General features: G+C 40.1%; 1 protein-coding gene across 1 annotated transcript in view; it reads right to left on the bottom strand.

The window, feature by feature from the left end:
• The window catches only part of aldh1a2 (aldehyde dehydrogenase 1 family, member A2), a 31,877-nt gene extending 10,895 nt beyond the window's left edge, over positions 1-20,982 (bottom strand). The window contains exons 1-7 of the mRNA XM_088295827.1: positions 20,639-20,982; positions 7,346-7,450; positions 7,124-7,264; positions 6,380-6,509; positions 3,598-3,659; positions 2,118-2,246; positions 690-803 (exon numbers count right to left, since the gene is read on the bottom strand). Coding sequence (XP_088151953.1) covers positions 690-803; positions 2,118-2,246; positions 3,598-3,659; positions 6,380-6,509; positions 7,124-7,264; positions 7,346-7,450; positions 20,639-20,755 — 798 coding nt within the window. The 5' untranslated portion in view covers positions 20,756-20,982. The remainder of the gene's footprint in view (positions 1-689; positions 804-2,117; positions 2,247-3,597; positions 3,660-6,379; positions 6,510-7,123; positions 7,265-7,345; positions 7,451-20,638) is intronic.
• Between the last annotated feature and the right edge of the window lie 2,868 nt (positions 20,983-23,850).

The following is a 23,850-nucleotide window of genomic DNA, read 5'->3' on the forward strand; positions in this document are numbered from 1 at the left end:
CTCTCTTTTCAAGTCCGCTCCAGCCCACTGCGGCTTTTGTCTCCTCTTGATCTTGATGTGCGGGCTTACCATAGGGCGTCTAACAACACATACCTGCGCGTACCCCGAGAGTCAAAACAGACCGTATAGACTCCATAATCCAAACAGGTCACGGCTCATTTGACAAAAGCGTTTTGTGAAATACCGGCTGGCAACATTCATTCTGCTTTTGGCTTACTGTCAAAGCTTTTATCATCGGGGCTCGTATGCGGTCGGAGATATCACATATGTATTAATGGTCTGCCGGAGAAGAATCTGCTGAGTTTCCAAAGAATGCAGTTGGATCCGTTTGCTAACATGCTTTGTACTTGATCATTTTGCTTGCTGTGAACTGTTTCCCTGTCATGTAAGCTACAATCATGCGTGGATGTCCTGTGGAGGGTTAACAGAGGACGGACCAGCGTTCTAGACAGATGTGTTTGTATACTCTTGACAGATCCAATATGTGCACATGTGCAAGATAAAATCACAGATGCCTGCCAAAAGGAATAATGACAGGGCTCGCCGTTCATATAAGACTCCATTTGTTTGTCGTTTAGGCTCCAATGCAGGCACAATGTCCTCGAATTAGCCAGCATGCGCCCGCCCTCGCGTTGCACATGTCGGTCACTGTGTCACCATGAGCTGGCCTTCCGCATCCCCAAACGTACCTCCGTCGAGCCTGTGAACGCCACTTTGTCGATGCCCATGTGCGAAGCGATCGCCGCTCCCGCCGTTGGCCCGAATCCCGGCAAAATATTGACGACTCCCGGTGGAAAGCCGGCCTGTCAAAACAATATGAGAGGAAACAAGCCTTAGCGGAGATGACAGCAGAGCCAAGTAAAACCGCAGGCCGTGCGGGAGGATCCGGACCCAACCCAACCTCCCTACCAGCAGAAATCGTCAAAAGAGAGGAAGGACGTTGACGGATAGTCTCCAGATTTGCAGGATGAGATAGAGCAGGATAATATTGTTCTAATCTCATCAGCATATTTGGCGTCGGTGCACGAGTGAACACGCTAATCCTGTTGTCAGACACATCATGGATGACATTTACACGACTTTGTTCCTCATTTTTGCTTGATTCTGTTCAGAGCTTTTCAACTTTTGTCTTTTGCTACCTTAATTGTCACGCACATTTGTTCATTCCAAAAGTTGCGATAGGAATTCAGAAGAATAAAGAAATTCTGATTCCATTATGAATATTAATTCTTGATCCGATTCCTCATCAATTCTTATCAGTTTTCATGAAGTGAGGGAATTCCAGAGATGAGCCACAAAAGTTTTTAATCAAAGTTTTATGGACTGACGAGATCAAGATTAAGAGCTTCCAAAGTGGTGGAATGGCCAAAGTTTGACGAAAGAAAGGATCTGCTTTATGATCCAAAAGGCAAAAGCTCAACTGGAAATTGTGATGGCGGTCATGTCTCGGCTCGGGCTTGCTTGGCTGCTTCTGGAAACGGGGTCACGATCCTTCGTTGATGATGCAGAATGAATTCTGACGTCTACGAAACCATTTCGTCAGGCAATTTATAGAAAAATGCATCCAAACTAATCGGGAGAAGATTCGTCATGCCACAAAATCATGACTCAAAAAAACACTGCCAGCTTTTGTAGTCAAAATTAATCGATTAACGACTTAATCGACACGATGAACATTTAAAGCCATTGCGCAACTTAAAATTGTCAGAATGTCAAAATTCAGACTCTCAACATTAATTATTCTCTAATTTCTGTAGTCCTTCATGAACACAGATAATATTTTGTGTTTAATCAAAATAATAAATTAATCTACTTTTACGTTGGGAAACGATTAACTGAATACGTTTCAAAAATATGTGATTTCAGCATCAATACCTCTCATCTGATATTGTTTAATTGATGATTTCTTTGTTTTTAATTTCTAAACAATACCGAATAAACACAAATAATTGCTTTAGAAACAGTCATCAAGAAAAAAATAGTTTTGTCATACACTTCAATCTAAAATAAAATTGTATCCGATTATTCGATTAATTGATGCAGTAATCGATAGAATAATTGATAGTGACAAGTGTGGATTTTTGACATTCCGTCATGGTCCGAATCACGTTCTTTACCTCCTTGACGAGAGCCGCCATGTAGAGGCAAGTGAGCGGCGTCTGCTCAGCGGGTTTGAGGATGACGGTGTTTCCACATGCCAGCGCCGGCCCCAGCTTCCATGCTGTCATCATCAGAGGGAAGTTCCACTGTGCGTGACACACACACACACACACACACACACACACACGGGCGGGAAAAAGACATTCAAATGAGGCGCTGGGTGGTCACAAGACAATCAGTCTGCTTAAACATAGTCAAGTATGAAAATGTTCTCTGGCCAAGTGGTGGATTTGCGACACGTGAAATGGATTGTATCAATAATGCATTCAATTTTAATACGGAAAATTTTACGTGTACTTTTTTTGAGCACTTTTCATGATATGGACATAATTGTTACTCGATTTAGTGGGCGTGTCTGTCACGTCACATCACACCCAGTAGCTGTTGACCAGTGAGTGGAAACCTTTTCGATTTCTGTTTCGATTCTGTTTCATCCACAGCTCATTGAACCACAATTGATGTCGTTTACACTTTGTTTTAATAGTAATGTATCGTTCCTATTTTGAAAAACAACAAGAAGTAGCAGGTGCACCGACTGCTAATCCAACCTGAAGAGGTGTTAGTTGCACTTTATTTAAATCAAAGAAAATTATTTTTGCCTCATTTGATCTATTAATGATTTTACCAGGTTCCCCTTTGAAGTTTGCACAAAGGTTAAATTTTTGCTAAAGAAGTACTGAATCGATTTGCAGCCACCGAATCGTTTCAAGTTGCATTGTTCTAAATGAACCTTGAATCGAATCGGCGACCACGATTTGTGATACAAATAGAATCTTGTTAAAACTAATCAATAACATAAATAAAATGTAAATGATTTAACGCTGCAATTTAATTCTTTCTGCTGCCTCGTCAAGTGTTGCTACCTTGGCCAGCTGCCGGCAACATATTATTTCTTCTGTACGTGACTCAGAAGGATTCTGTAATATTTGTCATTTTTTTTTGTGACGGTTCAAAAATATATTTCACGTGGGGATTGTTATATTATCTGTCTACATGTGTTGCTCCACAAATTGTATACAAATTAAACGACGGCTATCAGTTGTAACCATTAGCATGCCAATGGCGGTTTGCATTGTTTGTTAGCATTAAGCTAAGCAGACTTTCCTAACAACTATGTAGTTGTTTTAAATATGTTTTAAAAGACGAATTGTCTTTGTTTTATGTTTAGTTAGACAGCAAACTTCAATTGGGGGAGGTAATAACCAGCTTGAAGGAAGCTTGTTGATGATTTGTTCAAGATTTGCTGCCTATTGTGAAGTGAGTTGATTGAAATCAAGATTAGCGCTCGCAAGTCAAAGCAAATAATGTGCCGAGTGACTGCTCTTATCTCAAAAACCTCCCAAGTCGCGTCAGTTGCATCTCAAGGCTCCACCGTATCTTGCTTAAAAGTCCATTTGTATTAGGATGCCTGTCGCTCGCGGAGACTGGAATACTCACGGGGATAATTTGTCCACAAACTCCAATGGGCTCGTATCTGGTAAACGTCAGATATTCTCCATCTGGGGAGGAACACGTGCACACACGAGGAGAAAACAAAGTTTATTCAACTCTGACTTTGCTTTCGCTGAGCGAAACATGTGAAAGCGGTCAGTGCGCGTTGCCCCCTTCATGCTCGTTCGTTAGCGAAATCCACCCACAACACTCCCGCTTCCTCTTACCCCTGTGAGAGATTACGTTGTGAGCAACGCGAGGCATGTGTGGAACTCTTTTTTAAGGTCATGGACATGGTGTCATGCTGGAAAGGCTCGCTCATTCCTCTCGCATTACTTGAGGGTGTGCCACTCTCGGCAAACAATTGATTTTTTTGGGAAGTGTGTGTGTAGAAATGTTCGAAAACAGCTCTCAGCTGACACCTTGCCTCAATCTACATTTGGACGGGAATGATCAATGGTGAGCGTGGTTTGAATCATGGGAAAATCCAACCCGAAACATGCTGTTGTTGTTTGGGGAATTAGCAGTTGGACGTGCGCTGGTTGCTTGACTTCGTTTTGGAAGTTTGGAGGGTAAACTGTACGGACAAATGTGCTGAATATGAAGCCGACGCCCATTCCATTCACACTGTCCGTGTCGATCGACGTAATCTTCGGAAAAGCCTAAATACGCGTGGTTGATGTTCGCGTCCGGCTCCTCGTGCCGACAGATGTCCAAATACGAGCGCTTGGATCATTCCGGCCGCAGGAATACCCCGTGTTTGTTTTCTCTGGAAGTCTACGAGAGGAATAAAGATTAAACTAAAGCCCTGGGAAAGCGCTGGCTGTGGTTGGTTTGGCAGAGGAATACAAGAGAAGCTTTGAGAGGGACAATACAGCGGCATCGGAAGGTTTCCCATGTCCTTTCTTATTCTCCGCCCCCCTTTTTGTGCCGCCAACTTCCCCCTTTTACACCCCCGGACTCATCCCATTCACCGGCATGTGAGCGGCAACACTTGCGGCAGCCTCCGCGGGACAATAAATGTTTGCCTTCAAATTGATTTCTACTCTGATAGCTCACTTTAGGCCTGAACGATTTGGGAAAATCGTGTCATTGTCATCGGTTGGTCTCAGCTCATCAAAACAGAACTAATGTGTCTTTCTTTGATGCCTGTGAGTGCCGTGTTGTTTGTGTTGATTCACTATTTGTGTTCGGTCCATTGCTTGAAAGCTGATAGCTACGTAACATAGATTAGCATTAGCACTAAGCTAACAAGCTGAAAGGCTAGGTTTTATTTTTGTTTTCCTTTTAGAAGGTGAAATTCGCCTTATTTTATATTTAGTTTGACAGTAAACTTCAACTGGGAGTGGAAATGGAACAGCTGTTTGTCAAAACCATGGCTTACAAAGACAAAAAAACAACCTCACTCACACTCATACCTATAGGGACAATTTAGAGCAGGTGTGGGCAAACTACGGCCCGGGGGCCACATGCGGCCCGTTAAACATTTTAATCCGGCCCACTAAACTTGAAAAAAAATAAATGAATAAAACCTTGTTAATGTTTTATTTTCTAAATACTGTGGTTTTTCAAAGACATATTTTGTTGTCATGCTTTTGTTCACTTTTATTTAACATTAAATATATATATTTTTTTCTCCGATGATGTGAGGTTACCAAAATACTCCATCCATCTGCTCCTGGTCCGGACCCTCTGTCAAATTTTAGAACCCAAGTTTGCCCACCCCTGATTTAGAGTGTTCAATCAACCTATCATACATGTCTTAGGGATGTGGGAGGAAACCGGAGTACCCGGAGAAAACCCACCAAGGCATAATTTCTGCCATTCACTGGAAGAGTGAAGTGCCTGGTCTTGTCGTAGATAACGGAACAAAGATATATTTGTCATTAGACTCACACACTACTAGCTGAGTTTAAAAAAAAATTAAAAAAAGGATATTTGACGTCTTTAGACGTCAATGGCTGTAAATGAGTTTAAAAAAATAAAGTCCCCTCTCTCCGAAGATCAAGGGGATCCAACTTGGCCACAACGATGAAGCTACAGTATTTCCCAGAAGAATCCAGAAAAGGCTCGGGAAAGTGCGTTAAGACTCTCGGGGGAATTACTTTGAGTCCAGAACGTTCTGAAAAAAAAATAATAAATAACTCAACTTGTCTTTATGTTAAAAAGTTTTGTTTTTTTTTCATTTGTTCAGTTCTTTTTTATCTCGACTAGATGTGAGGTGAAACTCCCGTCTTCTTCGGACTCTTTAAGAAGTCCTCTTGACCATCCAATCACTCTCAAGTGGCATCACTTCCGGCCTCACCCAAGTATTCATCTTGTATTCTTTACGTATTTGGCAAAACGATGTGTTTGCATTTGAAATCCAGTCCTGCAACTTTTCTGACACACCCTCTCTGTCCTCCACTCATCAATAAACAGAAAAAGATACCGTTTCCGTTCCATGTTGATGTTGACGTTGCAAGTACTGCACTGTATCAACACAAAATGTGAGCAAGTTCCAAATCAAACTGTGAACTGCGCTCTGCACGTAATAAATCTGTAGCCCACACGCCAGCTCATCAATCAAATTTGGTCCGGTGGGATAAAATCAACTGCAATTTCCTTTTCCTTCCGACTTTTATTGTTTTCAAATGCCAAAACACACCTCAAATGACACTTACACCCCCCCGCCACGGTCTGGGGACTCTGGATGATGTTACAGTAACTCATTAGTTCAATGGTGGTATTGTCGTTAATTGTGCGGCGAATCGTTAAACAAGTGGTCCTAGGTCCACTTTGTCCTTACCCATGGGAATCGACGTGCCGTGAATCTTGTCTGCATATCCAGCAAAGTATCTCAATGTCTTTATGGTCCCTTGAAGGTCCACAAACAGCGTGGGCAGAAACGGCTTCCCACTGTTGAGTGACTCAATCGTCTGATGAAAGAGAGAGAGATGGGGGGGGGGGGGGGGGGGGGGGGGGGGGGGGGGGTCATTTGAGAAATATCTTGTAGAACCTCATGCTCCATACTGCTCCGGTTTTTGCACTCGCCCCTGGCTTGAAATGTGAACCAAAGATAATATTCGATTTCAAACACAAGCCGCTAAGTTACAGTTAGATGTTCCCCTGCTGGGCCCAAGACCTTTTATTTGTTTTTGCTTGACACAGAAGTAAGTCAAAATGCTTTTTAGAACGTATGAAAGAGGATTAAATAGCAAGAAAAACATCGTAAAGATAAACAAACAAGGGGGAGGGGCAAGAATTATGGATCTACTCGAGTTTCACTGCAGAATGACAACTACAAATTATTCAGATTAGATTGAACTCATTTAATCCCCGAAATTTTCACTCAATCCCAGCGTTTTTCTGGATTTGGACTGATTTTGCGAGGCCAACAGAATATCGTGTTCTAATGCTATAAAAACACGGAGCTATGATGCAAAAAGGCAAAGACGTATAAATACGTCTTTGGGAGGCGGAGACTACATTTTTAAAAATTCATGTTTTATGGATTGAATGAGTTTAATGGATAAATGAAATGTTCCCTTACGGCGAGATAGACGCTGTCTCTCTCCACCAGATCGGCCAGCTTAGCGAGCAGTCGTCCCCGCTCAGATGCGTCCATCCTTCGCCAAACAGACCCCAGTGAGAAGGCGAGACGAGCCGCCCGCACCGCTTTATCAACATCAGCCTGGGATTGGGAAGGGAACCAATTCATTATTTCACTTTTAAATTATAGAAACCTTCCCAAAACAGGAGAAAAATTAGTCACCTTATCTGCTTCTTGGACGTCACAGATCTGCTCACCAGTCGCTGGGTTGAATGCTGGAAAGACCTTCCCACTGACAGAGTCCTGCCACTCATTGTTGATAAAAATCTGGAAGGTAAAAAAAAAATAAAGTATTTACTACCATTGACGGCTAAAGACGTCAAAGATCCATTTATTTCTTTACTCAGCTGGTAATGAATGTGCAAAAACAATAAAACATAACTGAATACCACGGTAAGAAATGAAATGCAAAAAAAATAATAAATTCATAGGTAGTCAAGTAAGCGCTGAAAATAAGCACCAGGATCAATTTTCTCCAGTGGGAGGTCAATTTGAGTCATCTGCATAAAACAACGAGAGGAAGCAGATAAAAAGAAAAAAAATAGGGCCCCGGAATGGAACCTTGTGGCACTCCATGAAAAGAGAATCAGACGACTGAAATACACCAAGTGAAAAATCAAAACTTTTTTTTTTTTTTTTAACACTGGAACCACTCATCTTAGTTGTCACCATCATGTGTGAGTTATGTCATAACAAGACAAAGTATGTATGGCAGCAGGATGTAACATTATTTTTGCACATCCAGACTTTTTGTGTAAAAGATGTGGGAGAATCTCTGGAAATGTTGCCTGAGGATTCCTACGTGTCCACCACGGCTCTCTTGGGAGTGCTCTACCATCCAGACAAAAAAAGGGGAGGGGTGTGGAGAATGGGGGGGTGTTGGGGGGCACAGATAAATCCCTATCAGACACCAGACGACGCCCATCCACCATCCCCCCTCAAGCACACGTTTCACAACATCGCTGCTCGTTTACGAGATCATAAAACACGTGCCGCACTTGGTCTCTGTGATGCGTTAAAGCGAGCCTGGCGTTAAACAACCGCCTGGGATTCCGTACGTGCTATAGCATAGGCAACCTTTATGGGCATGACACATAAACAATCCCAAAAATCTATCCCTGCTCTACGCTAAAGATCTTGATGGAAAAAAGAGGAATGAAAGTTGTGATATGAACACAGAAAAAAAAAACAACTCTTGTTGGATATGTTTCGAACCATTAGAATTTTTTAATGGCTGTCAGATTCTGATAGATGGAGCGCAAGGAGAACATCTGCTGGTGCATACACTCCTCCAGCCTTTCTCGTTTGGAAAAACTTAAATGGACTCGAGCAAACCTGAGAGTACCACTCAAGTTTCACACTCAACATATAGCTTGCCAGCTCTCAGTGCGGCAAGCATCCCTGTTACTAACGTCCGAGGGCGTGATCAGCATCATCAAAGGTGCTCCAACAACAGCTTGCGAGAAGAACAATGACTTTTTCAGTCTATGGGCCTCGAAAGATGCTGATTTTCACTTGTGGAAAAAAAAAAAAGTTTTCCGACGAGGGCCGCGAGTAGTGATGGGAAAATGAAGCTTCAAATTTGCTTCATGAAGCATTTTTGAGTCCTCTAGATGGCACTGTTGCTTTAAAAAAAATGTCAAGTGAGTGTGCTTTCAATGCCGAACCGAGAGTGCCATTTAGAGGAGTCCAAAAATACTACAACTGCTTCATGAAGCCGATTTGAAGCTTCATTTAGCCATCACGACTCGTTGGCCTCACAGTGCAGAGGTCGTGGGTTCGATTCCTGCTTCGGCCTTCCTGTGTGGAGTTTGCATGTTCTCCCCGTGCCTGCGTGGGTTTTCTCCGGGTACTCCGGTTTCCTCCCACATTCCAAAAAATATGCATTGCAGGTTGATTGGACACTCGAAATTGTCCCGAGGTGTGATTGTGAGTGCGGCTGTTTGGTTGTCTTTGTGTGCCCTGTGATTGGCTGGCAACCAGTTTAGGGTGTACTCTGCCTACTGCCCGAAGACAGCCGGGATAGGCTCCACCCCCCGCGACCCTTGTGAGGAGACGCGCTTAAGATAATGGAATGATGGCTGGATGTATGGTATTGATTACAAAACAGGTATAAAGGTTGAATCTGTTTTTCTGAAGAGGCCCGATGATGGGGTTTGTCCTACAGCAAGCACTGTAAACCCAGATTTGAAGTCAGAATGTTAAAGTCACCATAGCAGTAATTATTTGGATGGGGAAAAAAACTTCTGAAAATGAAAAAACAGAAAGTACGCAAATGGGGGTGGCCATGGAATTTATCCCTGACTGTACTGTGACATGCTCGGGAGTTTTTCAATTTTATAAAAGTCTAATTACATAATAATTTAAAATATTTTACGGACTATTAGGCACACTTGCATACAAGCAGCAGCAACTCTTTTGTCAAAAAAAAAAAATAAATGACACAAGCTGCACCAGGCTATAATCCGCAGTTTTCTGTGTTGAAAAAAAAGGAGTTGTTTACTGCAACAATTTAAAAAAAAAAAAACAATTTTGTACTGTGAATGCACGTATAGGTAAAAAAAACAGATTCTTTAAAAAAAAGTGCCTTTAAAGACACCAATAACTTTGCTAATTAAAACAGAACAGACCCAAGAGAATTTATTTTTTTTCTGTACTCTAGAGCGCCCCAACTGGTGGAAGAAAAATCCACAGAAACGCCGCACCGTTGTATTCGCCGCATGGTTCAAAATCTAGGAAAAAAGTAGCGGCTTATAGTCCGGAAAACACGGTAGCTCAAAGTAGTGCCTTCCTCTTCTCGCAGACCATGAAGGTGTTCCGCTCCGAAGCTTTCTTCTCGAGCCGCTTTTTGTGCCGGTGACCCTGGCACACAGGCCAGCGAGGCTTGTCTCAACCAGTCAAGTATTCTCAGGCGCCTTCCATCAGAGGCCACCTTTAATCTGACGCTCATTAAGAGCACTTCATAAAATTGTCAGGAACGATAAGTGGCAGCGGGGCCAGCTACAAAAACACAAAGTCCCGTCGAGCACTGAATTAGTTTTTGAATTTATAGGCTCCACTGAAGTGGGGAGTCCTAAATCAACCGAGCCCCCCCCCCCCCCGACAGCCTGAACAGTCCCGGCAAGAATGCAGACGGTGGGTAGCTTTGTGCGTGGCGTAACCCCTCTCACGAGGCGCTGCTAAAAGGAGAAGCGCGAGAGGAGCGGAGCGGGCCGCCATCTAAATCACGCTAAGAAAAGGACACGTTTGGCTCGGCCCTTCTTCGGCCTCGGACTGGCGTTAAGACTTTTGTCTGGTTCCATTGAAGGGGCTTGATTGAGATGACAGGGCCGCCGAGTAAATCAACTCTCGAGGTTTACGAAAATTGCTTTTAGGATCATTTGGAAGAAGGGCAAAGAGCGCAAGAGTGAGAAAACAAGAGCAAGGGCGCACATTTTCAAATGACAAATTATGTTTTCTTTCCCATCCCCTGCCCGGGTCACATGATGCCTTCGTGTTCGGGAAAAGTCATTCTCACACTCGCTTTACGTTCACCACTAAAACGTTTGAAAATCGTAACTTTGTAGTGATGTTTCTTCGATCCCGATTTTGTCAAAATACTTTGGCTGACGTTTATTTTATTTCATTTCATTTGTTTTAAGTCATCATTTTTTTTTCCCGCAAGAAAATGAAAAATGTTGCTTGCAAATATATTCCGCCTCTTCAAATTCCCTTTCAGTTTCTGTACCGTATTTTCCCGACTATAAACCGTTACTTTTTTTCCTCGATTTTGAACCAGGCGGCCGTGAATGACCCCCAAGCCGTAGTTTGCACACCCTTTTTTCTAATGCTAATGAATGATAAAAAACAATGTTGAAGATTACCAATGAATTATTTATTCATTTACATTTTTTAATTAATTCTTTTTTTTTTTTTTTTGACGTGGAAAGACGCAGCTTCCAGAGGCCACAGTGAAACTATAAACATTAAAAAAAATAAATAAATAAAAAAATAACTTAATATCGCTCCAAATGCGCTAAATCACCATTCGGATCTTGGGAGTCATAAAAGACAAAAAAAAAAAGAAAATGTCCACAATTATGGTTTCCAGTATTTTGGCCACGTTGTGTGATTAAAATACGTCATTGAAAAATTGCAAAAGCACTTCTGAGCGTGTGCATGTCTGCGATATTAACGAGGCGTCGTGTGTGCTTTAGTGCGGTGATTTGTTTTTATGTGTGGGCGGCGACGGGAAGAATTAAGGAAAGTGAAAATAAGCCGAAGAAGCCAGTAAAACATCTGTTTGTCTGCTAAAGCTCCACAGAACACAGCAGAAAAAAGAAAAGAAAAAAGCAACGCTCCACACTTTTTTGTCTTCTGTTTTTAAATGGACACACTCGAGCGGAGGAGCTGAGGGGCGTGAAAGCGTGCAAACGTGTGGCGTTTAAACGCAACATGCCAAGATTCCACAGTCTTCCACTCGAGCACCTGCGAGACTCGTCTGCGCAGGAAGTTTCATATCCTCCTCGGTCACATGACCTCCATTTCCTTCCTGGTTAGTGGATAAGTTGCTCATAATTACTGCCGTGACAAGTGAGCGTGTTCGAGACCACGCCACCCGGCGCTGGCAGAACGAGCCCACTGACACGGACTGGGCGTCTTTGTCGAGACTCTCTCTGTGTCGTTCCAGCTTGGTGGAAAAAAAAAAAAAAACACCTTTGATGCAAGCTTGTATTTGGAGATTTTGTCTGATGTCTACTACAGTTACACAGGCACAAATGAAGAGTTTCACAACTACTAGTGACTCAGTAAGATAGTGTAACATTAGCCATTCCTCACAGAGGATGAATAATATATGCGTGTGAGGATTGTTAGGTTGTCCGTGCATGTGTTGCTGCACTGTTTGAGTTTGAATAGATTGGACTTGATTTTTTTAATCAAAGCTGTTAGCCCGTCTTTGGCATTTCGCATTGTGTGCAAGCTACAAAGCAATCAATGCATCACGTGTAATTCTCTTGATGTTATGTTGACTTTGAAAGTTAACTTAAATAACATAGATTGTTCTTTTGTTAGCCTTTCTATGGCGTTTTGCAGAGTTGCAGCGCTCCTATCGCAAATTTTTGCTCCCAACTCAAGACAAAAACATAATCGGCTGAGTGACGGCTTGTATTTTTAAATATACTCCAAAGTTGAGTGACTTTTTTTTACCCCCCTCAGTATTTTGATTGCGATTTAATATTGTATGCAATTATATTTTTTTCATTGTCTTTCCATGTAATGTTATAATAAACAACAATGAATTCATCTGTTTTACATAAATGCTGTTGTCTTACAGGTTAGGCTAACTAAAATAAAGGCAAATTAACCGTAAAATATACATTGCAAGACAATTTATGTATCGACTTCAATTAGAGTTGTTAACTTACGAAACACTTTAACTTGCTGTCTTTTAAGCATTCACGACAACTTCACAAAATTCTTCCCGACAAGTTTGGCGTAAACAAATCAGTCATAAATCAGATGACAATAATAAAAAATAAATATGTGACTTTTAGCACATTTCATGAAACAATATATTACCAGCACACTATTTCAATAAATAAACATAATAATAAAAATATAAAAAGCATTCCATCCAGCCCAAATTGCCTTTGCGATTTGAAAATGTATATATTTGATCAAATAAATATTTTTCGGATCTACTCTCAGCTCTTAGTTTTTCGCCTGTAAGTTTCGATGGCTCTACATCATTCTTGAAAGCTCAGGTCAAAGATATATTTAAAGATGTTGTTCTACACATAGGATCAGTGTGTGGGGACGGGGGGGGGGGGGGGGCGAGCCATCATTTCATGTTGAAGACGTGATGCTTTTCAACAGACAAATAAACATCTTGAAAAGTGCTTGTGTCTCGTGTTCGCCGGGGGGGGGGGGGGGGGGTAGGAGGAATCGATTCCAGCAGATTTATGAAGCCCAGTGTTTTTCCTAAGCACACCTCGAGGATTTACACGTCAGGAGGCCTGCAGAAGCGCGGCCTTCCAGAAAGCGAACGGAGCAGCCTCCGTGTCACTGGCCTTCCTTCAGACGTGATTAAGAGACCGGGGACGTCATGTTGACATGTGTGCGCTACGACCACAATTTACACGGGCTGCACAAGTGGGCATTTCACACCAATGGACATCTAAATGACAGTGAGCACTTAAACCGTCACAATCAAGGAGACATGCTTTAGACTTGAGATGTGGCCGTGTGTGTGTGTGTGTGAACAGGAGATTCTGTAAGGCAAGGGGCGGGAAGGGAGACTGGGGAGACTGGGGGGGGGGTGATTCTCGCTGTGCTGCTTGTGATAAATCATTGAGTTGCACAGTATCCCCTAACTTGCTCTGTGTTTGATCTTGATGGCAGTAAGATGGTGGTTTTGAAGTGAAAAAGTCCAGAACTGCAGGTCAGGCTCTGGCAAAGCAGGGCCACGCCCCCACACGGTGAAAAGGCCTCATAATTTACACCACGGTGGACAGCACCGAGCATCGTGGAGCCCCTCCCGAGCACCCCCACCCCACCCTCCTCCCCCATCTGTACTATCTCAATCAGTGACAGATTGATGGAGCCCCTTCTTCATCCAAAGTGAGTGTACAAACACACACTCCGCATGGGCAACCAGGTTGCGCAGCGCAGGTTCCTATGGTGAAGGCGCACTCACTATTTATCACTGGTGAACGGATCGGGAACATAATGGAACATTATTCTCTAGCTTGCATTACAACCACGTTGAAAATACACATTCAATTGCCCATTTGTCAACAGAGGGCAGGTTAATTGCTCCTCACATGCTCGTTACAATAAAGGACCGACAATGCCAATTTGGATCAGTACAAAACCTCATGCGTAATGAAAAAAAAAAAAGTCAAAAAAAATATTCCAGTCGTGTCCCATTTCAAGCTCTCCACATAGTTTTGGCAAATTATTTTTTTTGTATGTGATAATGCTAACGAACGGGAAAAAGAAAAGTGTTCATCCCCCAAATATTAATTACTCAGAATATAAGCATTTGTGATTATACAGTATTAATAGTGAGAATTAAAAAATTCAGTAGTAGTTGTGGTGCCATCACATATTATTATTATTATTATTATTATTATTATTATTATTAATGATACAGTATATAAATGAATTGTTGTCAAACATTTTTGGAGAATTTTTTTTCTTCAAGTATCACCATAATGATAACATTAAAACACAAAAATTATTTTTTTTGTCCTAAAAAGCATTTATGAATGTAAGCGCTGCAAATTTGGAGCAATAAATAATGCTTGAAAAAAGGAAAAGAAAAAAAAGTTCATTATAAAAAAATACATTAAAAAAAAAAATGGTCAACAAGTTTTAATTTTTTTTTTTAAATCAGAGATACAAGTAAACAGTTTTAGATTATTTTTTTGCGCAGATTGCAAAGCATATCAGGTTTTCAGTTCTTCATGTCATAAAAATAATATATGTAATGTAGTAATAAACCGTCCTAGCTATAATTTACAATGCAGTGTGCATATTGTTCAGGCTTTTATAGGTAAAAAAACAACAAAAAAGAAAATATCTCCAAAACCTAATGTGTTGAAAAAAAATAAAAAAGCCATTTTTAAAACCAGCATCAAAAATATTTTTAGGAACACACAAATTCACCTCTAATTAAAATTTGCTGTTGACCAGTGTAATGATTTGATTAAAATTATGATTATCGTCTCAGCATAATTGCCTAATTAAATAATTCTCAAAGTGTGTGCTCCCTCTAGTGGTGTGCGAAAGAATCACTGATTTATTTATTTTTTTTAATCACGCTCAAACGCAGTTTTGTTTTGTTTTTCTCTTACCTTTCAAGCACAGTGCATTTTTTTAAGTACTGGCCAGCTGTAATTTAACTTTTTAGTCCTATAAATTTACATTGAATTAACTGTTTTAAAACTTTACTGAAGTATAACTTTTTTTATTTTATTATGTGCGGCAAAATTATAATTCATGACATTATTTTCCAAAATGTTACAGTGTAATGTACAATGAGGAATGTCTTTTTAGGGAATAAAACCTTGTGTTTTTTTGTTGAACATTTACAAAATTACAATCATATTTAAAGTTGGTTATTATGATGATACTTTTGCTTTTTTTGAGGTGCTACTTTATGTAAAAAGTAAAAATATTATTATTATTAATTTTATGTCTGCGTAGATTGTCAGTTATCCAGGTCATGGTAATCCTAAAAGGTGGAATTGAGATAAACAGCTATGGGCTCACCACGTATTGCACATTAGAGAAAAAAGTACACAAATGCTTAAAAATAAGCAGTACTCATAGATTAGATGCTAATATATTGTACTTAAAAGTTAAATACAACAGAGCTGTGCTTTAAAAATGTTCTTGAAAAGTTACAAACGTGTACAAAAACATACACTGAATTTTAAAGAAGTTTTAAAAGGCTGCATAAATGACTTTACTATGTTTTATTTTAATATGTTTTAAATTTTTGGTATTTTATTCATACTGGATTTAATTGATATTTCTGTATCTGTGCGTTGTGTCCCATTAACAACTCTACCAAAAAAAAAAAAAAAGGATACTCCAAAAACAACAACGATTCCCTCGGCATTCCTTAATTATTTCTACAATGAGCGTCCCCTTCCTTCTTTTGCCAGCCAAAAGCATCGGTCTCATCTATCATGGCTCTCTTTATTTATGGCTTCCGTCGCGGTGCCGGCAACCTTTAAACTGTTTGCGTCTCGTAAGCCAGCTGTTGGAGCCTTCATGCTATGGAAATGCGAGAGAGGGGTGACAAAAAAAAAAAAACAACACCTCCTCTCGTTGTATTTTGTTATTTCATTTATTCTGCATGTGGCTTGAAATTTTTATTTTTTTTTTTCATAAAGATTTCAATCAGGTGTTACGAGTGCGTTTGTGAGAGCGCGCTTCGCGACTGGGTGAAAAGGTCAAGGAGCAAACCTCAACGGCTTTAAAACGCCTTTATCATCAATAACGATACAGTATCAGCGCGATGGGAGATGTTTCCAGGGTCACTCAGATGACATTGTTGCATTGCGCTGCATTGTTTGTGCAATGGCTGGGCGAGGCAATGACGGTGACGCTCAACGGATCATCTCAATGGTCTCTGGGTCAATGTAGAATTAGAGGACATTTTGGGAAATTTCAAATAATCCGTGCGGAAAATGCTGAAACGAGCACTTCGTATGTTGTTTGGAGACAAAATGTAAATGTTGCTGATTATTAAATATGATTTAAAATGCCATATTATCTTGAGCAACCCTTAAAATGCCTTTTTTTTCCTCCTCTCGTCCTTCCCTATCGTTGACCTACTTAGATATAAGATATAACAAAATATCTCTCAAATCATCTTTTCTTTTGCTGATGTCTTCCTTGTAACTGTTTCAAAATGTATTTTATTAAAAATCCATTTTAAATAGTTCCAAAGTTGTGCCTTTGAACCCTTCTACGAATACCTTTTTAGCCATTTAGAGGAAGAAAAAAAAATGAACTACATGACTCAGCAGAAATGAGATCAAGTTAATTGCACTGTTTCATTTTCATATTTTTTCATGGTTGTCAATCGTAAAACAACTCAACACTGCTAGTCATATGATTAGAAAAAAGGCATTAATATCAAAGTTTTTTATTTTTATTTTTTACAGCAAAATTTTGTTGTGACCAGCTAGCATAGCACCTAACACAGCTAGCATAGCATGTCCTCTTGGGCAAAAAGTCTTCTAATACATTCTCAATTTTTCAACCCTGTATATGTAATTGGCGCTCCACTGGTAATCAGATTAAATCAAACTTTTTTTTTAATGGTCAAGGATTTATTCAGCAATATCTTTCTTTTTTTTATGTGCCTGAGTATCTGTTACTGTGTTGTGCTAAACACAGCACAATGATATGACAAATAAAATAGCTCAAGAAAAAGTGTATAGCTGCTCTTACATTATAAATGAAAAGAAAAAAAAATCTAATAAAAGGTCCGTTTTTCCAAAATGTTTGCGCCCAAATTGCCCTCCAATTCAGAAATGCATGCCCCAAACCCGTCAGGCTGTCGAAAGCAATCTATGAGGGAGGCATATGGCTGCATCGCCGGCCGGTGAGCCACAACCTCCCAGGTCAGCGGGATGGACAACAGGAGAGCCCACGCCAGGGGTGCCCATAAATCAGGACCCTTGTGCCCCCTGTGTCCACCAAACCATCCGGGACTGGATGATCCAAATTCCTTGGGGTTAATTCACCAAGTCGCTCCCAAACATTTCCTCCTGTACGAGGGGAATGGAAGAGCGGCTCGGGGCCGACACACACACACACACACACACACATGCACACACACGCGCGCACAACATCCTCTTTGCAGCGTAGCGGCGGCGTGACCTTTGCACTTGTGGCACCGAGGTATGTGTTAAGAGAGCAATTATGAAGCTGAATGGACTTACACCACACAATCATACAACACTGCACTTTAATCTCACTATCATAAAAAAGAAAAAAAAAACTTGTTTCGAACAGCGGCGAGAAGTAACTAAGTGCAAAGTACAAATACTTCATGACTGTACTTAAGTAGATTTTTCGGGTACTTTACTTGGGTGCTTTAACTCCACTGATTTGAAAACAGATATTGGTCAGTTCTACTCTTTACTTTGTCGAAATAGGTGAGCAGTAGTTACTTTTTTCAACTTCTGTGGATGAAGACACGACGTAAAAAAAAGCAGAGTTGACGTCAACCGCTATTAAGAACTTGATTGACTGAGATGGGCTGTGGGAGGGGTGGGGGTGCAATTGCAATGATGTGCCTAATGTCACCAGCTTGTGACATTTAAAAAGTCTCAAATTAAAAAAAAAAAAAAACACATTGTCATTTTTAACTATATTGTCACAATCACAATAACTTATAGCAATGTGCTTGCTATTTTTCTTTTTTTCTTTTCTTAATTTCTTTGTCCATTCTCTGACATTCAGCTTATGGTAACCAGACGGTTGAATCGAAGCAAGTAGACTTTCTTGTTTTCCGAAAATGCTCAAAAATGCTTAATTCAGCTAGCGATATAGCATCTAATAGCTTGCATGACTAGCGTGATAACGGTCATCTTGTCTTCTTTTTGAAAATTGGTTTGCAGTTAAATGACATTGAAGTATGCTATGTTTTGGTGTTTATTTTTCAGTTCATGAAAAATAGCAAATTTAGAATTATTGTTGGTCATTTCTATGAGAACACATTATTTGGCGCGCACAAAAGTCAACGCTAGCTAGCGCTTAATGTGTCATTTAACGTCGTAATTTTTGTTGTTGTGTAATAGATGTACATAATTGAGAGTAAAAATATTTTTTTGCCCTTGAAATGTAATGTTTCAGGGTCCGCTAGGCAAATACGTTGAATCCATTTTTTTTTTTAATTTTTTTTTTTTAAGACAAGTTCCACTTGAGTAGAGTGTGAGTACTTTGTCACCTCAGCTTCTCAAAACCTATCGATCGCTTCCGTAGCCCTGTCCTGTATGCAGGCTTTGCTCTAAAACTAATTTACAAAAGTGTGTTGGAGAAAATGACGGCATTTGAAGCCTATCATTAGCCAAATAGCACAATTACCCAAGTCGTTTCTAACATCACACTATCAATACAAATACATTGTGGTAAAACCTTTTTTTACGCTTGAATCAAATCTCAGTCAAAATAATCTGCAAATGTTAAATCAAGGCAATTTTTTTTTTTGGAAATTTGTTGCGTTTTTTTCTCATTTTCCGAAAACATCCAAAAATGTTTCAAGCTCTTTTGCTATTAGGCTAACAATATACCCGAACGGCTATTAAGCTAACAATAGAATGGCATCTTAATCGCACATTTGCCCATTTTTAACTTACTGTCACAATACCAATAATAATTAAAAAAAAAAAACACTAACGTGGTTGCCAAACATTTTTCTTTATGTCTATAAATCAACGAGGTCACGGTAATCCGCAAAGGTCGAATCAAAGAAACTGAAATCTTCTCTAAAATGTTTTTCACAAAGGTTCGAAAAATGACTTTGCAAATGATGGTGTTAGTAACGCATGCATAGTCGAGACCAGAACGCCGATTAAAAACACGATAATAATCTTCACTCGATGCCAGCCGCAGTGTTGACAAAATATTGAATCACTCAGCACAAATATGCAATCGTGTTTAAGCGAACATTCTTTTGGCGGTGTTGCAACCCGAGTTGCTTCACAACTCAAATCAACATCTTCGCGTGACTCCTTTCTCCAGCTGTTTCTGCATCTCGGTTCTCCTCCCACGTCCAGAAACATTTGCAATATCGCCCCGCGCTCCAGCCAAACTTTTGTCGCTCTGTCGTTAGCATTTCTTTGTGGGCTTTCTCGCGAGCGGGGAGAACACCCATACAAAGACTTCACTTTCACCCCCCCCCCCCACGGATGCTTTAAATGATTGACAGCAATCTTAGTTACGCAAAATGAACACGTTACAAGCCAGTGGTCAGCGTAAACACGCACACTGCTACTAGTGCGGTGAAAGTTTGTCATCATTGAAGACTTTCGTTGCTAGTTCATTTAAAAGCTAACGTTTGGGTTATGATTGAAAATGCTTTGGATTTGAGTTGAAGTGTCCTTGATGAAGAGGAAAAATGCAGAAAATAAGGAAAAATCTATTAAGGCGCACACAAGAGACCACAATTGTACTTTTGTAAAGATAATATTGCACCTGTCAGGGAGGTTTCAAATCAACAATGTTTACGATAGTGGATGATTTTTTTTTTTCAACTTAAAATACATTGTTATAAATTTCTGTTTGTAGTTATTGGAATAGTGCATTTTATAATGTGTAACTACACTTTTTTTTCTCAATTTTAAGCTGTATATCTTTTTTTAGTTTTTACTTTAAAATAAACAATTGAATTAAAAAAACAGAGGAAAATTCTGGGAGATGTTGTAGCAAAATAAGTTCACCAAAATATTAAAGGCAGCCCTCACGTCTGCCCAACAGCACTACTTAAAACACAATAAAATATTGCGATACAGTCAAAATTTTGCTATAATAGTTGTTAAATATTTAACACTTTGACTCTCTGATGCGTTTTCTTGACCTACGGTTTGTGGAGTCTAAAAACATCACAGCTTTTGTTGATATGAAAATATATTTACTTGGTGAATTAATTATTTGAAAAAGAAACGTCTTTTTTTTTTTTACGTGATTTAAATTTTTTAACAAAATTTTCCTCTGAGTAGATTGCTTTTATTTTTGCTTTTTTTAAGTGATGTGCAGCGTTTATGTTTAGACCTCAACAAACTTCACTCAACTAATTTGCACTAAACTTAAAATGCAAGATTTTGTTTGAAAGTTTTTACATGTGAACTAATGATAACTCCCCCTCTCCTTTTTTTTTTTTTTTGAAAGAGCGCTAGACAGTCAGCACCGCGCTGGAGCGAGTGGGCGACGCAAGGTGGACCGACTGACCTTCGTGTACTTGATCTCCGGGTTGGGCACCGGCGTGGGCATGAGTTGCAGGGATGCCATGAGGGCAGCCGGGTCGCTCTTCACCTCCCCGGGCATGTGGATCTCACTGGAAGTCATCGCTGCGTCGCTTCTCGCGTGTCTTTTGCGTTCCCCCGACGGCCGAGCGAGCGAGTACGTGAGTGAATGCTGCTGTGGACTTTGGGCTTTTTCCTTCCGTGGGTTTATAGCCAGGTGTCAGCCAAGGCTCGCTTTCATTGGGCCGACAACAGAAGGGCTGTCCTTTCTTTTCCTCCACTTTTTTTTTTTTTTTTTTTTTTGCGCAAACTAACTCTCCACACTCGTCCACGCATTTACATAAAGTTAAGGAGGAGGAACACGCACCACACCCACTCGTCGGTGATTCACAGCTCATCACCGCTTCACTTTCCATACCGTTTGCTTTAAACTTCCTCGGAATGAGTCCCCCCCCCTTCCTTTTTTTTTTTCGTTCTCCCCCTTGCGTGGATTTTTAATCTCTCCCTTCCACGCGCACTTCTTCGACACCTTCATTGTGTTCCACTATTTCCTCAGTGACACGAGGGTGCCAAACGACCATCGACCTCCCTAAAATGTCATGTAAATGAGCACTACACTACACCGCTGCTACTACTCGACACTACTCACTCCTGCAGGTGATAATCCTCCACACGTAGCGCCTCCATCCAGCCTTGCAATAAACATTCACTGATAGCGCCAAAAAAAAAAAAAAGAAAAAAAAACACTCGCAAATTGTCCACCTCAATTTGTGCCACTAATGACACTACGTTACTTTTACCACCACTGCAGATTTTACTATTACTCAGACATGGGTGGAGTAGCCAGAAATTGTACACAACTAGGAGTACTGGTACTTTACTATAATATGGATCTAGAAAAAGTAAAAAAAAAAAAAAAAGTCTCCCACATAATTACTTCAAACTTGTATTCAGTGAAAAACTACTTAAGTCCCAAGTTAGTGATTTGTAATCAGGATGAATGACGTCCAAAATAAAATAAAAAAATTTAAAATAGCAAATTTCAGGTTGAAATGTCAGCAAAATAATTATTTAAAAAAAATAAATGAGTGAAAGCTAAAAGTAGAAGTAGAAAGCAGGATGTAACTCAAGGTAATGGAGTAAAAGTAGCAGTTACTAAGTTATATGATACTTGTGCAAGCACTGCCTCTTTGACTGATACTACCACCACGACGTAACTGGTGTCGTCATAGGACAACTTCTACCACTACTCTCACCATCACAACTACTACTACTGGTATTGCCACTGACAATTTCACCACCATTGCTACTAGTGCTAGTACTTTTCCTGATATGTCCAACACAATCGATGCCACTACTACCTCCTTACTACAAACTAGTACTTCTACTACTAATAATAATCGTAGCACTCCTTTACCACAGCTACAACAAGTAGTTCTGGTACTTTTACGGATCTACGACTACTATACCTAGACTACGACTATTAACACCACTTCTAGCACTATGACCATCGCCACTACTACGACTAATACACGTAACACTTGATACTTTCACCTGTTATTTCGCTTATTGCTACAGTAATGATACCATCACCACCACTCCTAGTTGTACTATGATTACTACTAGCTTTACTACAAACAGTAGTACTACTAGCACCATTACTACTCTTCCTACCAGTAATTTGATTACAACTGAAACGACCACTAATACTTCTGCCACCGCAGCTTCTTTGCCTATCGGTGATACTACGGTTACTAGTTTTGCTCCTACCGCTACTAGTTTAGTGTGTCACTGCGGTAAATGTAAACGTTAGGAAGTTTATATTGACAAACGTCTGAGGATGAGGATGAGGATGACGGCGATAAGGATGATGAAGATGAAATGTCCCACAGGACGCTCGTTGTCCATCAGCACATCAGACCTTTTTTTTTTTTCTTTTTCTTCACACCAAGCAAAAGTGCGTGTGTGTGTGTGTGCGCGCGCGCGCGCTCGTGCGCGTGCTCAACTTCAAAGAAGAGCACGCATAGACTCAGTGACAATGATGAATGCATTGCAAACACAAGCATCCTCGAAGCCTGTCGCCTGAGCGCTTCACAACGCCAAGTGAACGGAAGATAAGGCGGCGGGCGGACGGGGGGGGAGGGGGGGGAGGGGGGACAAAACTCAGTCGGATCTCTTAAACGTATTCATGGAGCGCCCTCTGTTGGATGGATGCGGCCCCGACTTGGAAAGCACACTTCTCATCTTTTTTTATTTAACCCTTGATACGTCAAAATGGAGCAAATATAATTATACGAAATGTATATCATTAATATATATATATATATATATATATATATATATATATAAATATATATAAAATTAGAAATAATGTGATTTTTTTTTATGATACACATTTTGTAGTATTGTTTTTGCTCCATGAAAAAATTTCAAATTGAGAGTGCAGAATTTGCACAAACATTAATTATGATTCACTTAATTGTTTTGGCCACCAGGAAATTGAAATTGAAAAAAAATATGTTGATCCTTTTTTTGAAAAATAAAAGCAAATATTTTATTTTGTTTCAAGGCACAGACGATCAGCTTTCAGGGAGGACTACAGAAATTGGACAGTATTTAGTCTTCAAAAGATGAAATGTGAACAATTGGACAATTTTAAATTAGAAAAGTTATCTAAACGAATTATCAGTTATCAAAAATAATTATAGATTCATTTTATAATCAACTAGTTGTCGATTAATCCTTTCACCTCCTGTCTGGAATGTTGGAAATGTCGCAATAATTGGAGCGTGGCAAATAGTTCTTAAAATGTTCTAAATGAGCTGAATGGTTTGAATTTGGAATGGGAAAGATGCTCGCCCTGGAAAGCCAATCATTTTACGTTAATCTGGAGCCCTGCAGCCCCCCAACTCCAAATTCTCATTTCCTGACACTCATTCCACTCAAAATGCCAGGCTGTCCATTTTAAAGCCATAGACACTTAAAGTCAAAGATACAGAGGGCATTTTTTATTGTATTTCCACTAATATTACTCCTGTTTATTTTTTTTTTTTTTATCGGATTAACTGACATGATCATCAGACGAATAAGCAATTCTTAAAAATTTTGATAGCCTTAGCGGGCTTCCCCAAATAGTATGTGGCTGCCTGACTATAGTTCACATTTATTTAACTATTTGCTCAAATATATTTGCATTTT

Source organism: Idiotropiscis lumnitzeri, chromosome 5 (genome assembly GCF_059441095.1).
Source record: "Idiotropiscis lumnitzeri isolate Australia: NSW breed Sydney's pygmy pipehorse chromosome 5, RoL_Ilum_1.0, whole genome shotgun sequence".
Taxonomy (NCBI): domain Eukaryota; kingdom Metazoa; phylum Chordata; class Actinopteri; order Syngnathiformes; family Syngnathidae; genus Idiotropiscis; species Idiotropiscis lumnitzeri.